Here is a 17698-nt window from a genome sequence, read left to right as displayed (position 1 = left end):
GCCAGCGTGTAGGGCCCTGCGTGCAGTGCTCGGGAGCTTGGGCTTTCTCCTGATGGCACCGGGGATCCTCTGGAGGTGTGTAAGAAGAGAAGCGATGCAGCAGGTTTGTACTTGAGGGGACAGATTTGGATTACAGGGGCAAAGCTGGCTCGGGGGGAGCAGATATGCAAGACTCTTGCCAGTCTGTGTGAGGGCCAAGTCGGATGCCCTGCGGGGACAGAAGAGCAGGAGAGATTTCAGAGGAGAGCAGATGGACTTGGCAGCCCAGTAGATGGAGGGAGTGGGAGGAGAAGGTTTGAAAATAACTCCAAGGTTTTTAGCTGAAACATCTGACTGGGTTGTGGTGCCAAAACAGAGGAGGCAGGAAGACAGGAATGCTTTAGATGGGGTGATTTGGAAATGTTTACTGTAATCTGTGGCGATTTATCTCAGCTATTTTGCCTGTCATCAAATGGGCATCAGAGGGGAGAAGGACAAGGCCAACTGTTTGATAAGCCACTCACACAGTTTCCCTTTGCGTCCTCTTCCCTGGGTCATCAGGAGGAGATGGAGGTGGACGTCAGCCCACCTGGCACTCCTGGTATCCCCCACAGCCAAGACCCTTCCAGTGGGTCCCTGGGACCGCAGTGTGTGAGGGTGGGGACAGTTTTGAGATGAGAGGCCTTAACTCCCTGGCAGATGTGCTGCTGTATGCCGAAGAAGCGGCCCAGTGGAAGGTGGCGGAAGAACACAGGAGGCGCAGCTTGCTGGTAGGAGCATGGAAGCCTCTTGAGGCTCTTTTTTTTTTTTCTTTGCAGGAACCACCAAAGTTTTAGTGTTTAATATTTAACAGCACAACTGGCTAAAGTCCAAGATGTGAAGTTACCATGTTCGAGAACCTGGAGGGAAAAATCACTCTATAAGCTATATAGTATGTGTTAAGGAGAACACACACCTTATAACAGAAAGCCTATCTACACAGAGTAGGTGCTTCAAAAATACTTAGCAGCCTTGCTCAGGCATCCACGTTTAGAGGACCCAGGCGCACAGCATGCTGTTCAGGTGTATCTGGTTATGGGATTAGCTTCACTCATGGAGCTCTGTTCCATTGCAAGTGTCCCTGTTTTCATTTTGGATCAGAAAGGATAATGGTGTGGGATCAGAGGGGTCTGGAGCTATAAGGGAATCTTGGAAGTCATCTAGTCCTTTTTTTTTTTTTTTTTTTTTTAAACACATGGCAGGCCTCCTTTTTATTTTTTTGAAGATTTTATTCTTAATTGATCTCTACACCCAACATGGGGCTCGAACTCCTAACTCCCAGATCAAGAGTCACATGCTCTACTGACTGAGCCAGCCAGGCGCCCCTTCATTTTATTTATTTTTTTTAAGTAACCTCTACCCCCAACGTGGAGCTTGAACTCCTGACCCCAAAGGCGGACTCCCTTTTTAATGTTGGGAGCCTAATCTGTAAAATCGATCAAAGTAGAGATGCTGTGGATGAAGCAAGGTCTGGGAGCAGTCCCTGTTCTACCACTGCTTTCCCGCACCCTCACCACTTGAGGAGGTCTTCCAACACTTTCAGGTGCCTCTGCGATTCCACAGAGCACAATATGAAAACCCCTGATCACTTCACTTCTGTCTCAGAAAACTGGAACCCAGGGCTTTGCTTAGGTCACGTGTCAGGCGGTGTTGATGGAGCTGGAGCCAGTCCCACGTCTTGCCACTACCCCAACCCCCCTACTCACCAAGGCTTCCTTCTCTTCCTTCTCTTCTGCTCTTGCAGAACTGCATTTGGAATTGTTTAAGTGTGCATGTTGGACCCCCCCCACCCCCAACATGGCTTTAAAAAGAAAAACTACCATAAGCTAAACGTCTCTTTTTCTGAGAGGCAAAGTTGATGTTTTTAACCTTTGTCCGTCATGTTCCCATCTTGGCCACGGGGATCTGTCCTGGTCAGAGGCGACGGTGTGTTTGCTCCTGGGCAGTATCAGTGGATGGATGGCGGGGAACAGTTCGACAGCTACCTATGAAGGGCCTACTGTGCGGGCTGGCTTGTAGCGGACTCCAGCTGAATCTCGAAGCAGAGAAATGCTCTGGGACCCCGGAGCAGCTGTGAACATCCATGCCTGGGGCCTCTCGCTCCTGGACTCGGGCGCTGCTCTTACTTGTACAGACGCTGCTGATTTGTAACTGGTTGTGTCCTTCCTTCTATTCACAGCACTTCTGTTTTCGAGCCCTAAAAGACAATGTGACCCATGCCCATCTCCAGCAAATAAGAAGGAATCTCGCTCACCAGCAGTATGACATCATGGTGAGGGTCATCTGTATAGAGGGACCTCTGACGTCCACTGTCTTTTCTTTTAACCTTTGTGCTTCGAGATTTGTCCAGACCTTTTAGACTCCAAAACCTTAGTGTCCATTTTCTCTAGGTAGCCCTACCAGCTGAGGGAGGAACCCTTGGTTTTCCCTAGTTTAATCCCGTTTTTTTTCTGTTTGCTAAGAAACTTGATAGTTGACTCAGAGGTCAGGGACTGTGGATTCCAACCCTGACCTAGGGAGTACACTCTGAGTCTTGCATTCCAGGCGGCTTTGGTTGTATTTGCACTGTAAGTCTGTTGTCTTCAGTGGTTGGTTTACCTGAGGGCAACAAAGGTTCTATCTCTACTTATAGATCATGTTTCTGGGTGTAGGAGGATGGGGGTTTTTTTGTTTTGTTTTTCATTATGAAAATGTTCAAACATACAGAAAAATATAAAGAATAGTAGAATAAACACCTGTATACTTACATTTAAATTCAAATACTAGCCAATTGTTAATATTTACTTCCATTTTTTTTTTTTTTGCGGAGTCATTTCAAAGTAAATAACAGACATCGTGACACATTACACCTAAACATTTCAGCTTGCGTTGCCCAAAAATAACATTTTCCTTCATAACCACAGTATTGTTACCATGCCTAACAAAACAAACCGTGATTCCCTAATTTTATCCAATACCCAGGCCATATCCACATTTTCATAGTTACCCCCAAAATGTCCCTTTTCAAACCAGGATTCGACTGAGGGCTGATGACTTACTGTATTTGGTCATGTCTTGTAAGGCTCTTAATAATAGTCCTCCCCACTTTAACACGTTTATTTTTTAATTGTGGTAAAATACACATAACAAAATTTATCATCTTAACCATCGTTGAGAGGACAGTTCAGTGACTTGAAGCACATTCACATTGTGCAATCATCACCACCATCCATCTCCAGAACTTGTTTCATCTTGCAAAACTGAAACTCTGTCCCCATTAAACAATAACTTCCCATTCTTCTCTCCCCTGACCCCAGCAGCTGGCAACCACCTTTCTCCTTTCTGTCTCTATGAATCTAGGGACCTCATATTTACAGTACATGCCCTTTTGTGACTGGTTTATTTCACTTAGCATAATGTATACTTTTTTTTTTTCCCCCTTCAATGACACTGAGTTTTGGAATAGGAAGGCTGGCTATTTGGCCTTATACAATATTCCATATTCTCAATTTATCTGTTTCCATTTGATGTCATTTGATTTTTCCTTTCTTAAACGTTGCTCCTATAAATTAGAGGTTTGATCTAAGGGCTTGATTAGATTGAAGTTAAACACTGTTTTTGGCAAGACTACGTCATGAGCAGTAATAGGTGATAAGATCAGTTTTAACTTTTAAAATGGCATTGTCTTCTATGAGGCCCAGATTAGGAATAGCTTCAGCTTCTTCATTCTGATTTCCATAGACTGGAAAATTCATCTTTTTGCCTTTTATGTTAGCCTAGAACAGCTCCCTATAGCTTAGCCATAATTATTTTGTAAGCCTGGTATATGCTGGGTACTCCAAATTGAGATAAAATTCCTCCTCTGGAGGAGCTAATAGTTTCTTGGGGCAAGCGTTTGCTAATAGGTCAAGAGAGATCATTTTACCTTTTGCCTTAATAAACTTCCATTTCTTTTCTGTTTTGCTTCAGCTGCTGCACAGGTTCTGGGACCTCTGGCAGACTCGGATTGAGCAGAGAGAAGAGAGAGAGCAGCTCCCCTCACTGTGTGCTGCCTGGGACCACTGCAGGTGGGGACTTGGGCCTTCTCCTTGGGCTTTCCAGGGACTGACTCACTGTTCTCCAGGAGAGGGCACTTACCCTTCCATGCATTCCTCAGTAGATTCAGAAAGGCCCTGCTGTAAACCAGTGGTTCCCAAGTTTGCATTTTCCTTTTGGCTGATCAGGTGAGAGGTAGAATAAAGATGTTTGTACTGGTTCTTGGTCACCGTAGTTTGGAGTATGTGTCTGCTAGCTCCCGGCCTCAATCCTTCAGGCTTTAGTGACATTCACATCTTAGAATTCAAAGCACTGATAGTGTTAAAAAGCAGGCTCAGGCAAGTGGGTATTTGTGACTTTGTCTTGAAGAGTGTAGGGTGTCCCTAATTTTAAATAAAAGCACCACATGTCTATGAGGAAAACTCAATGTATAGGAAGGTAGGTATAAAGTGAAAAATAAAAGTTGCCTGGATCCCTCCCTCTAGTCCCTTAGTCTTACTCTTCAGAGGTAACCACTCCTCACTTTCTTGCTGCCAGAAATGTTCAGTATACCTTCCCCCCAGCCAATAATACAATCAACTGAATTCACATAGTTAGAGGTCCCATTTTGAAGCATTTTTTTTAATGAGTCGGTGAGAATCTCAATATTTAAATATGGAGTTACCAGGGTCTATCATTATTCTAAATCCTGGTTTACAGAACTGAATGAAGTTCTCACTCTGGGTATCACAGTTGTGGAAAGAGCTTGTCACAGACCCAGGTGGTCCTCCACAAGTCCCAGAGTTTGGTCATAAAACCAGAAAGTTTATGATAGGGGATTTCATACATATTACCTAAGTTCCAGAGACACTGTGCTTGGTGGTCTAATTAGGTTTATAAGAAAATTGTCAAAATTTGGGGGCAAGCTTAGCCCCAAATCAGGGGTGACAGATTTTGTGTTGAATAATAGGTTCCTTTTTCCCTGTTTCCTAGAGTGAAACTGATAGTGTGCCTTTAACGCTGAAGATGTTAACTACACCCAGATTTCCTGGCCTTAAAAACAAACAACATTTTTAAAACCCCAAACCTGAATGTGCAATAGGCAGTATGTGTTATGTTATGTGTTTTATTTCAGAATAACGTTGCTACGCAAGTGTATCAAATCGTGGTTACAGTATACTCAGAAGAGGCGATACAAGCAGGTATGGAGTAGTTCGTTGCAAGTAACTCCACAGGCATACATTCTTGGACCCATTTGCTTTGGAAAGATTCTTGGAAAAGACCTTTGCTAAGAGATCTTGGTGCTGCTGTGAAAAGCTCAAAGGTATTTCCCCCCGGTCCCTCTAGTGATAGCGGAAAGTCTGCGTAAACCCCATTCCTTCATCTGCTGTGAAAACACAGGTGCTCTCTGAGAGTGATGATCTCTTACTAGCCATTCCATTCACATCATTACTCATTTACTCTTTTAGCCAACCCTCAGGAAATACTAGGAAAAGTACAGAACATAAGTGCCGTGTTCTCAGTGCTGAACAGTGTGAGACAGGTACCCACAGCAGGCGGGAGGACATGGGGATCAAGCTGGCGAATTAGTAAAGGCAGATTGAGAAAGGATTCAGTTCCATTTTTTTTAAGCTTTATTTATTTAAGTAATCTCTACACCTGACATGGGGCTCCAACTCACGACTTTGAGATCAAGAGTCGCATGCTCTTCTGACTGAGCCAGCCGGGAGCCCTAGCTTCAGTTCCATTTGACTCACTGAGGGACCCCTGGGTGGCTCAGTCGGGTAAGCGTCTGCCTTCAGCTCAGGTCATGATCCCGGAGTCCGGGGATCGAGTCCTGCATTGGACTCCCTGCTATGCGGGGAGTTTCCTTCCGCCTCTGTCTGCCACTCCGCCTGCTCATGCTCTCTCTCTCTCTGACAAATAAATAAAATCTTAAAGAAAAAAGAAAAAGACTCACTGAGCAGCCGCTGTGCCTGATAGAAAGCAGACAAAATTCCTGCTCCCACAGGCCTTGTAATTTAACACCAGGATGGCAAGTAAGTGTGATCTTGCAGGCCAGCTGGAATGATGGCCGCAGCTGTCTGGAGTGCTGAACCAAGAAGGGTTTGGAGGCCGCGTTTAGGCTTGGGGGAGTTTGTCTTCAACGGGTACTGTCTGCATGGGCCTTGCAGGGATTAGTGTGCTGCCCAGGCCTCATTTTGGCCTTCCCTGGTAAAACGGGGTTGGGGGGCGGGACACAAAGCAAATCCTGCCCCCTCCACCCCCTCCTCCATCTGCCTCTAGAGTCGCATACGGGAATCTAAAGAATTTGGCTGTTTCCTCATAGTGTTGGGAGAGAATCTGAATTTTCTAGCAAGGTGTACAAACTTCTGTGGGAGCCGGTCTCTGGTTACTTCTCCACCCTTTCCTGTCACCAACCTCTTTGTTCCTTCCCAGCTGTGCTCTGGCCAGTTAAGCTGCCGGTCCTTCCCTGAATGTGCTTCTCACTATACGTGCAGTTCTCTGTCCCTCCGACCCTTTCAGCTCCGGTGTCACCTCGCCCCCAGCCCCCTGTGACTTTGTCAGCGTATTTTGTGCCTGGGTGTTTCCCGGCCCCTCTCCCTGCCAGACTGTGAGCTCCTTGAGGGCAGACCCTGTCTCTTTCTTCTCCTTAGCACAGTGTGGACAAAGGGTAGCTGCCAACTAATATTTAGATGAGTGAATGAACAAACGAGTGAGCAGACAGACGAACTGCCTTGGGTTGCTACAGAGTTTTTCCTAAGGATCATCTCAGTTCTTGGCGCCAGCCTACGGCATGGCTTGCCTTCCACACCTAGAAAAGGCTTAGAATTGCTGCATCCTTTGACATTCCTTTGGATGATGTGGCTGTTTCTGAAAGGACATTGCCACTTGATTTCTTAAGCCCATTTAATGTAAGCTCAACAGAAGGTAGAGACCTTTTAGAAAAAGAAACTGAGTGCCAGGGTCGAAAGGTTGTATTTATTCAAGGTGGAAAAGAAGCAGAGAGTCCCTTATATTCCCCCTGGAAAAAGAGCCTGGGCCCAGCAGTGGTGGAAGGTCAAGGGTCAGTGTTCTTATCTCTCCACACTGCTGTTGCATTTTCTGCGTAATATAGAAGGGCTGAAAAATAGTAAGAGCCCTGCTTAGTTGCTGTTGCTTTTTTTCAAATCTTTGGCTAACAATCTGAATGTCATCTAAGGAGATGACATCAGAGAACATCAAGTTCTTTAAAGAGAACATCAGTTCTTTCTATTTCAGGAAAAGATAAAAATATTATTTATTGTGGGTTTCTTTCTTTTTAAAAAGTAATACAGAAAGAGGGGCGCCTGGGTGGCTCAGTTGGCTAAGCGGCTGCCTTTGGCTCAGGTCATGATCCTGGGGTACTGGGATCGAGCCCCACGTCCGGCTCCCTGCTGAGCGAAGAGCCTGCTTCTCCCTCTCCCTCTGCCTACCACTCTGCCTACTTGTGCTCTATCTCTATCTGTTGAATAAATAAATAAAATCTTAAAAAAAAAAAAAAAAGTAATACGGAAAGAATGGCAAAATGTTAGCCAAATATTGAAGCTGGATGGTAAGTTCATGGAGATTCGTTATACTGTTGCTTCTACTTTTATTTACATTTGAAAATGTAAATGCCCAAAAGCAATATATAGACATTGTAATTTGAGAAGTGTAGGAAGAGATAAAAGAAAAAAAACTAAAACACCCGTAATCTTAAAATAACATTTGTTAAGTAAATTTGGTATCTTTTCTCCTCCATGTGTGTGGGAGTATGTATACCATATATTCACACACACACATATGCTTACTGTTCAGTTATCTGTTGCTATGTGAAAAATCACCCCAAACTCAGTGGCTTAAAACAATAACCGTGTTTGGGGCGCCTGGGTGGCTCAGATGGTTAAGCGTCTGCCTTCGGCTTAGGTCATGATCCCAGGGTCCTGGGATCGAGCCCTGCATCGGGCTCCCTGCTGCGCAGGAAGCCTGCTTCTCCCTCCTCCACTCCCCCTGCTTGTGTTCCCTCTCTTGCTGTGTCTCTCTCTGTCATATAAAAAAAAAAACAAAAAAACTACAAAACAATAACCGTGTTATTATACCTATGGGTTCTGTAGGTCAGAAATTGAAACAAGACATAGCAAAGATGGCTGATCTCTGCTCCATGATTACTAGGGCCTCAGCTGGGAAGATTCCAATGGCAGGGGGTTAGGATCCTCTAGGAAGTTTCTTCACTCACATGGCTGGTTCCTGGACTGGAATAACTCGAAGGCTGGGCGCATCTGGGACAGTTAACCAGAGAACCTACATTGGGCCTCTCCAAGAGGCTTGGATTGCCTCACAGCGTGGTGGCCTGAGGGTAGTCAGACTTCCTGTGTTGCTGCTCACTCCAAAAGTGCCCCAGTGAACAACACACAAGCTGTTTGGCCCTTTGTGACCCAGAAGTCACATGGCCATTTCACCATTCTCTATTGGTCAAAGCAGTCACCGTCCTGCCCAGATTCAGTGGGGGTGGGGGGGGACTTCTCAGTGAAGGAGGAAATCCAAAGAATTTGAGGTCCTGTTTTAAAAAGTGCCGCAAGTACATATATGCTTCTGTCCACCCAGAGTTTTGGATCATGGAAGCATATATATATATTTTTTTGTCAGTTGTCTTCCTGCTGATAAACAGTAAAATAGTAGTAGCCTTTCATAATTACATAATAATTTAAAGAATCTGTATTACAAATAAACATCATAAATAAAATCAAAAGATATATTACAGGGTGGGAACAATGTTGATAATACACGTGACAAAGGACTGATAAATTTCTTTTTTTTTTTTTAAAGATTTTTATTTTTTTATTTATTATTGAGAGAGAGAGAGAATGATAGAGAGCATGAGAGGGAGGAGGGTCAGAGGGAGAAGCAGGCTCCCTGCTCAGCAGGGAGCCCAATGCGGGACTCGATCCTGGGACTCCAGGATCATGACCTGAGCCGAAGGCAGTCGCTTAACCAACTGAGCCACCCAGGCGCCCCAGGACTGATAAATTTCTTAAGGTTCAAAAAGCCCATGTATATCACTGAGTTAAACACTGGCAGTCAGATAGTAAAATAGGGAGTGGGTATGAACATTTAGTACATAGGACAGAGCATTTAGATACATACATGTATATATATATATGTGTGTGTGCACACACACACAAGTATGTGAAGAAATACTTAACCTAGAGTAAAAATTTCTTACCCGTCGTATTTCATTTTTCACCTCTCATGGCGACAAAGATTAAAAATAAGGATTTTAATCTTTTTCTCAGTTTTGTGTAGAAAGCAACCCTCCCTCTAGAGTGCAACCCTTAAAGGTCATTTTTTAAATATAATATAAAGTACAAATAAAGGTCATTTGTTGTTATACTGCAGCGGCTGCGGTCCAGAGCAGACAGTCACTTCGAGCAGAGAGTCCTGCCTGCGGCCTTCCGCACATGGAGAAGATTCTGGCGATGGCACCAGCAGGAAAGTGTCCTCAGTGCGAGAGCAGCACGCTTTCACAGGTATGCAGTGTCGCTCCTGTCTGGGCAGGCTTCTCGGGGCTTGTTCTGCTGCCCACACGGCCATTGGTGGTGTTTTTCAGCCTCCCAGCCCCCTAGGCCCTGGTTCTTCCTGGTTTTCCAATTAGGTGGGCTCACTGATTTCATCTAGCAGGAAGAGCCAGACAGCATTTCCCCTGGGAAAGCTTTTGCTCATCTTTATTGCAAGTGCTTTCAGAACAGCCTGAGTTTTATTACGCCCCTGTCCTCATTGCAAGCCAGTGTGAGCTCCAGTAAATCTGTCCATTAGCTTTCTGGATCAGAGTGCGGTTGGACCTTGCATTGCCTTGGCAGGCATTCTTGAGTGTGATTGCCCTGAAATTCTTGCTTCCTGTTCTGCCAGACCTGGCTTTTTGAAGTCTTGAAATATAGTCGTCAACAAAATTAAGACGGGCACGGAGCAGAGCTACGTCTTTTTGCTCCCGCAGAGACAAACTTGCCCAGAGCAGGTCCTTGCTGCATTTTGGTGGAATTGTAACAAAGAAATTATTAATCGCTGACTGTGTGTCTGCCACTGTGGTGGGCATGGTGTGGTGGGAAAAGGGAAACAAATATATAAGCTCATTCGCCTATGATATCATCAACTTCGTTAATAATTCCCTTCTCACAGCAGTCCTGAGAGAACAGGCTCAAGATGACTAATGACTCCCCCATGTAAATCAGCCACTAAGTGGCAGAGCCAGGGTTTAAATTCAGATCTCCTTGACTCCAGGGACTTTCTGCTAGATCAAAAGGAAGATCTTTTTGATGACTTTGTAGAAACTTTCAATCTTTGTGAGGAGGTAAGACTGATACACAAGAAACAATTGAAGGACAGTTCCAGAGAATAGATCCACATGTCCTCACTTAGGTCAGCCCCCAGTTCTTCTAGAGCTCAGAGCTAGTGCTGAGGGAAGTCCCTGGAGGAAGGCATGCTGTGAGCCAGGGGGTGAGGATGAATGGCAGGAGTGGGCAGGATGAGGAGGGCCAGACTGAGGGGATTGCCTAAGCCCATAAAAAGATAACAGATGTTTGAGCAGGTGCATGTAACTAGTAAAGTGATGGTTTTGGAGATTGCCCTGAGAACAGTGTCCCATCAGTTTAGGACAAAGAGACTAGAGGGAGGGACATGGGAGGGACACTGGGAGAAGCTGCAGTGATCTTGACTTTGAAGGAGTGTGAATGCTAGTCTGAGGGGATCAGCCAGAACTCCAGGAGTCCTTCACTACAAAGTCCAAAGAGAAGCTTTTAGGGGGTAGCCATGGGAAATTGGAGGCTGGCGAGGGTCTGCAGAGAGAGTGACTTCACCTTTACCTACTTCCTGTACTGAGGTCTGGTATAAGATTCCCCTTGAAAAATGGCTTTACTACCAAACACACACACACTCCTTCGCTTCTTCTACAAAGGCATGATTGATTCTCTTCTTTCGTATTTTGGTATGCCGTAGGGATTTTCAAAAACTGAGGGTTCTTTCAAAATAGCCAAGAGGAGTTTCCAAAAGGATTTTTGTTGGGGATCATTCTTGAGACAAAAGGGTGATGGGTGAACTGGAGACAGGGAGTAGCCAGGAAGCTTGAAGGATAACCAGGGCCTGATCTGGATTTTATCTTGTTTTGGTTTAGTTGGATCTTTTTAGAAAACTTCAGTTTTTTAGGTTCCTGCCTTCAGCTCATGAGGGAGCAGAGTGATGGAGAGCCCTGCTCAGAAGCTGGAGAGGCCTGAGTTCAGACCCTTGCTCTTCTGCTTACCAGTTTCGTAACCCTGCGCAAGCCACTCTCTCTCTCTGATGCTGTTTCCTCAAATGTAAAATGGAGATGAGTTGATAATAGTCCTATCTCATGGGGTTGTCATGAGAAGTGAAATAATCCATGGGGAATACAAGCAGAAAGGCAGCACAAAATATCAGCCTTCCACCCAACCGCTAGAATTGATTTGTGACTCTCCTGGTAAATGAATAATCATAGGTTTGGTTTGGAGTTTAGCAAATCAGAGTTCCCCCAAAGTATGTATGTTCTATCTTTCCATAACTCCTAGGGTATTTGTTTAATATTTTAGGAATATGGACAGAATTTATAGTGGGATCTCATGAATTATGACTAAAAATGGTAGTTTCTTAACCTACCAGTGAAATAGTATTCTGAGAATGAGACAAGACTGACTTGTCTTTTTTTTTTTAATTGAGCTAAAATTCATAGTGAAAGGCACAGATGTTAAATAAACAGTGATGAGTTTTCACAAATTGTGTGCCTGGATAATCAACAGCCCGGTCAAGGTCTAGAACATTTCCATCACCCCAGAAAGTTCCCTCATGCCCCCTTCCAGTCAATTCCCACCCCACACCCCCACAGGTAACCACTGCTCTGATTTCTATCCTCCCAGATTAATTTTGCATGTTTTCGAACTTTAAATAATGGGATCATTCAGTAAGTGTTCTGTTGTGTTTGGCTTCTTTTAAAGTTCAGCATAATGTTTCTGAGATTGAGCCATGTTGTCAGGAAGTAGTTCAGTCTTTGCTGAGTGGTATTGTATGAATATAAGGCAACGTTTTGATCCATTTTAACATATGAGTTGTTTCCAGTTTGAGGCCATTATGAATAAATCTGCTATGAACATTTACGTGGGTTGTTTTCATTTCTCTTGAGTAGATACCTAGAAGCTAACTCTGGCTCACAGGGTGGGGACAGGCTTACTCTTACAGGGGGTCACATCATTATACACCCACCAGCAGATAGAATGCTGGTTGTTCCACAGCCTCATCAACATTTGGGTTTGACAGTCTTTCTAATTGAGCCATCCTGGTGGATGGGGAGTGCCGTCTCATTTCCCTGCTGACTCATAATGCAGAGCATCTTTTTAAGGCCTAATCAGCCAGGATCAAAATCCTGTAGTTTTACCGAGTCAGACTGATTGCCTTGAAGGAGGGAATTCCACAGGAATTCTGGAATGGTGCCCTTCCTGAGGGAAAGGAATTTGTAAGGTTTGGGTTCCCGCAAAAGGATTCGGAAGAGGGGAAAGAGAAACAGGGATTGGTTTTGGATTGCTCGCTATTTCTGAGGCAAAATTAGGAGGGAAGAGAAGTGGGGTTCACTAGGGAGTACTGTTATGTGTACCCTCAGGAATAAGTGAAAGCGGCAAAGCTTGTCTGGGACGTCATTGGTAAGTAGGCAATAACCACTCAAAAGAGGCCCTGGTGGCATTTTACAACTGCTGCCTGGCCTTGGGAAAAACCATGTTTCCTTGTCGCTGGCTTTATCTGTGTCTGTGGCTCAGTGAGTTAAGATCTGACTGTTGGTTTTGGCTCAGGTCATCATCTCAGGGTCCGAAGATAGAGTCCAGTGTCAGGCTCCGTGCTCAGCAGGGAGCCTGCTTGAGATCCTCTCTCCCTCCCCCACTTCTCCTCCCCATGCTCACGTGCTCTTTTTGTGTCACTCTCAAATAAATCTTAAAAAAAAGAAAAAGAAGGGCACCTGGGTGGCTCAGTTGGCCCAGGGTCCTGGGATCGAGTCCCACATCGGGCTCCCGGCTCAGCGGGGAGCCTGCTTCTCCCTCTGACCCTCTCCTCTCTCATGCTGTTTCTCTCTCACTCGCTCTCTAATAAATAAATAAATAAAATCTTTAAAAAAAAAAAGAAAAAGAAAAATATTTTCCAGTAATGTGGCTTGCATTTCCATTTTCTCACAATATTTTTTTTTTTATTGAGAACAAAGCGGTTTTTTACATATGTATGTTGAAATGATCACAGGGTGGGATCTATATATGGGCTATATATATATTGAAATGAATTAATAGTATTTTTGATGAGCAGAAATGTTTAAGTTTGTTATAGTCAAGTTCACCAAATTTTTCCTCTTATGATTAGTGATTTTGGGGTTTTCTCTAAAAAATATTTGCCCACACCCAAGATCTTGAAAGATACTTTCCAACATTTTCTCTGGAAGCTTTATATAAAGTTTTAGCATTTACATTTAGGTCTGTGATCATCTTGAATTTTTTCCATATATGGTATGAGGTAAGAGCTAAGGATTTTTTTTTGTTTTTCAGGTTTTTCCAGCAGTATTTATTGAAAAGACTTTTCATTCCCCCATTGAATTGTCTTGGCACCTTTGTTGAAAATCAGTTGTCCTTATAAGTTTGTATCTATTTTTGGACTTTCTCTTCTGTTTCATTTATCTGTTTGTTTATCCTTATGCTATTATCATACTGTCCTGATTTTTGTATCTTTATAGCACGTTTTGAAATCGGTTCTTCAACTTTATTCCTCCTGGGATTTTTTTTTTCTTTGGGATTGCACTTAATCAGTATAGATGTTTAGGGGAGAATGGACATCTCAAGCTTATTGAGACTTCCCATAAATGAACATGAACTTCTCCATTTATGTAGCTTTTCTTTAATTTTTCTCAGTGTTTTGTAACTTTGCATGGAAGTTTTGCGTATATATTGTTAAATTTATTCCTAAATACCTTATTTTTTGGAGCTATTGTGAATAGAATTGTTTTTTAAATTCATTTTCCAACTGTTTGTCCTAGTATATAGAAATACAACTGAAACTGTGTTCTGTGACCTTTCTAAATTTACTTAATGGTTTGAGTCTCTTTTTTTAAAATTACATAGAGTTTTCTGCATAAATAATCCTGTCATATGCAAATAAGGACAAGTTACTTTATCCTTTCCAGTCTGTATGCTTTTATTTTTGTCTTTACTGCATTACCTAGCATCTCCAATAAAGTATTGAATAGAGAATGGGGTGCCTGGGTGGCTCAGTCGTTAGGCGTCTGCCTTTGGCTCAGGTCATGATCCCAGGGTCCTGGGATCGAGCCCCACATCAGGCTCCCTGCTCAGCGGGAAACCTGCTTCTCCCTCGCCCACTCCCCCTGCTTGTGTTCCCTCTCTCGCTGTGTCTCTCTCTGTCAAATAAATAAATAAAATCTTAAAAAAAAAAAACATTAATTACTCTTAATTAAAGACTAAAGAGTTGGGGCGCTTGGGTGGCTCAGTCGTTAAGCGTCTGCCTTCGGCTCAGGTCATGATCCCAGGGTCCTGGGATCGAGCCCCACATCAGGCTCCCCGCTCAGCGGGAAGCCTGCTTCTCCCTCTCCCGCTCCCCCTGCTTATGTTCCATCTCTCCTTTCCCTCTCTCTGTGTCAATTAAATAAATAAAATCTTTAAAAAAAAAAGTATTGAATAGAGGTAATGAGAGGATACATACTTGTCTTTTTTCCAATCTTAGGGGGAAAACAAAGGCAGTCAGTATTTCACCATTGAGTATTTTTATAGATACCCTTTATTAGATTGAGAATGTTCCCCTCTATTCATAGTTTATTGAGAGTTTTTATTATGAAGGTGGTTAAATTTTGCCAGATGCTTTTTCTGCATTTATTAAGACGATCGTATGGTTTTCCTGATTTCACATGTTAAATCAACCCCGTATTCCTGAGATAAACCCCACTTGGCCATGATATATTATCTTTTTCACGTGTTGCTGATTTTAATCTGTTAATGTTTCATTAAAAATTTTTACATGTACTTTCATGAGGTATATTGGTTGTAGTTTTCTTGTAATGTGTGTTTTTGGTATTTCTTTAATTTTTTTATGGAATTTGCTAGTGAAATTATCTGGACCTAGAGTTTCCTTTATGGAAAGGTTTTTGATTACAGAATTCATTTTGAAAATAGATATAGAGCTACCAAGAGTTTCTTTTCATGTCAGTTTTGGTAAGCTCTGTTTTTCAAGGAATTTTTCATTCTGTCCAAAGTGTCAAATATATTGGCATAAAGCTGTTCATGAAAGTGCCTTATTATTTTTTTAATGTCTGTAAAATCTCTGATGATACCATCTTGTACATTCCTGATTTTGGTAATTTGTATTTTTTCTCTTTTTTTCTTGATCAGTCTTGCAAGGAATTATCATGGGTTTTTGTTTTTTTTTTTTAACTTTTGCTGATGTTCTTATTGTATATTTTTCTTACATTAATTCTAGCTCTTTATTTTGTACCTCTTTCTACTTACTTTGGATTTATTTTTTTTTTATTTTTTAAAGTGCTTTTTTTTTTTTTTTTTTTTAAAGATTTTATTTATTTGAGAGAGAGAGAATGAGAGAGAAAGAACACATGAGAGGGGATAGGGTCAGAGGGCAAAGCAGACTCCCTGCCAAGCAGGGAGCCCGATGCGGGACTCGATCCAGGGACTCCAGGATCGTGACCTGAGCCAAAGGCAGTCGCTTAACCAACTGAGCCACCCAGGCGCCCCTTACTTTGGATTTAATTTGCCTTCCTTTTGTTTTTTTAACCTTAAGATGGAAGCACAAATCACCCATTTTTTTTAAGCTTATCTGTTTATTTATTTTAGCAATCTCTATGCCCAACGTGGGGCTTGAACTCACAACCCTGAGATCAAAAGTCGCATGCTCCTCCAACTGAGCCAACCAGGTGTGCCCACCCATTCTTTTGTTGTTGGCGGTAAATTATCAATTTTAAATCTTGTGAAAATTTTAAGCTATAAGGTTTCTCTCTGCTTTAGCTTTATCCCACAAATTCTGACATGCTGTATTTTTATTATCATTCAACTTAAAATATATTCTAATTTGCCTTGTGACTTCTTCCTTGACCTGTGGTTTGTTTAGAAATATGTTATTTGATGTTCAAATAGGAATTTTCTTGATACATTATTGTTTTTATTATTTTTTTTAAAGATTTTTATTTATTTATTTGAGAGAGAGAGAATGAGAGAGAGCACACGAGAGGGGGGAGGGTCAGAGGGAGAAGCAGACCCCCTGCCGAGCAGGGAGCCCGATGCGGGACTCGATCCCGGGACTCCAGGATCATGACCTGAGCCGAAGGCAGTCGCTCAACCAACTGAGCCACCCAGGCACCCTATTGTTTTTAATTACTAATTTAATTCCACTGTGGCTAGAAAACACCTTATATAACTTCAGTTTTTGAAATGTGTTGACTTGTTTTACAGCCGAATATATGTGGTCTATTTTGGTGAACCTTCCATGTGCACTTTATTTTTTCCCATGTGCACTTTAAAAGAATATTTATACTACAGTTGTTGGATATAGTGTTCTATAAATGTCTTTTAGGACAAGTTGGTTGGTAGTCATCTTCAAATTTTCTGTATCTTTACAGGTTTTTGTTGTTATTGTTTTTTTCATGGTTATTTCGTATTTTATTGGACTGATTACATTTCACCATTTGAGATGTAAAGCTAACATAGGACTAAGAATGTAGAATAGGAAAGGGGGAGATGCCATCCACAAATCTGAGTCAACTAGAAAGGTCCATAAATCTTTGTGTTGGGATCGAAGGAAAAACCTGTTCAGAGCTGAAGGGAGGTCCTTGGTTTCTAACATAAATCTCCTAAAGGCTCTTTCAATACAAGGATCAGTTCATGGAAAAACTCCGAATTGCACAAAACTCCATTAGGCAGGAGAAATGGGCAGGCTAGAAGGATATGGGCGGTGGGTGGCAGCCAGTCTGCAGGTGGGATGGCTGGGCTGGAGGCCATGGCTCAGGCCCAAGACGTATAGGTAGGAGCAGGCAGGAAGAGAAATGTAGAGGCAGAGGTTAGTGTGTTCACTCAAAGCCCTGGCTTTCCAGTCAGTCTCTAGGATGTGGATGCTTTCCTCAGACAAGGTGTGTGTTTTTTAAAGATTTTATTTATTTATTTATTTATTTGAGAGAGAGATAGCAAGAGAGAGCGCAAGCGCAGGGTGGGGGATGGGGAGAGGGGGAAGCAGGCTCCCCGCTGAGCAGGGAGCCCAGTGTGGGGCTCAGTCCCAGGACCCCAGGATCATGACCTGAGCTGAAGGCAGATGCTCAACCGACTGAGCCACCCAGGCACCCCCCCTTACAGGCGGGCTTGTTCTATCAATTACTAGAGAGAAGTATTAAAATTATCTAGCTATGATCATGGATTTATCTATTTTTCCTGGTAATACTATCGGTTTTACTTCATGTGTTTGGAATCTGTTATTTGGTCCGTGTACAGTTAGGATTGTTATGTTTTCCTCATGAATGGTCCCTTTTTATCATTTTGAAATGAACCTCCTTATTTTTGGTAATATTTCGTTTCTCAAAGTCTACTTTGACTTTTATTAAAATATCCTCACCAGCTTTTTCTATATTTACAGTTTTTGTGGTTTA

At 42.9% G+C, this 17698-nt stretch overlaps 1 protein-coding gene across 1 annotated transcript in view; it reads left to right on the top strand.

Moving 5' to 3' along the window:
- Positions 1–17698, top strand: part of SFI1 (SFI1 centrin binding protein) — a 97991-nt gene that overhangs the window by 63579 nt on the left and 16714 nt on the right. The window contains exons 11-15 of the mRNA XM_044921202.1: positions 679–749; positions 2198–2290; positions 3967–4064; positions 5147–5213; positions 9409–9539. Coding sequence (XP_044777137.1) covers positions 679–749; positions 2198–2290; positions 3967–4064; positions 5147–5213; positions 9409–9539 — 460 coding nt within the window. The remainder of the gene's footprint in view (positions 1–678; positions 750–2197; positions 2291–3966; positions 4065–5146; positions 5214–9408; positions 9540–17698) is intronic.

This window comes from Neomonachus schauinslandi, chromosome 14 (assembly GCF_002201575.2).
Source record: "Neomonachus schauinslandi chromosome 14, ASM220157v2, whole genome shotgun sequence".
Lineage (NCBI taxonomy): Eukaryota > Metazoa > Chordata > Mammalia > Carnivora > Phocidae > Neomonachus > Neomonachus schauinslandi.
The sequence above is the reverse complement of the archived record's forward strand: the minus strand, read 5'-3'. Positions and strand labels throughout refer to the sequence as shown.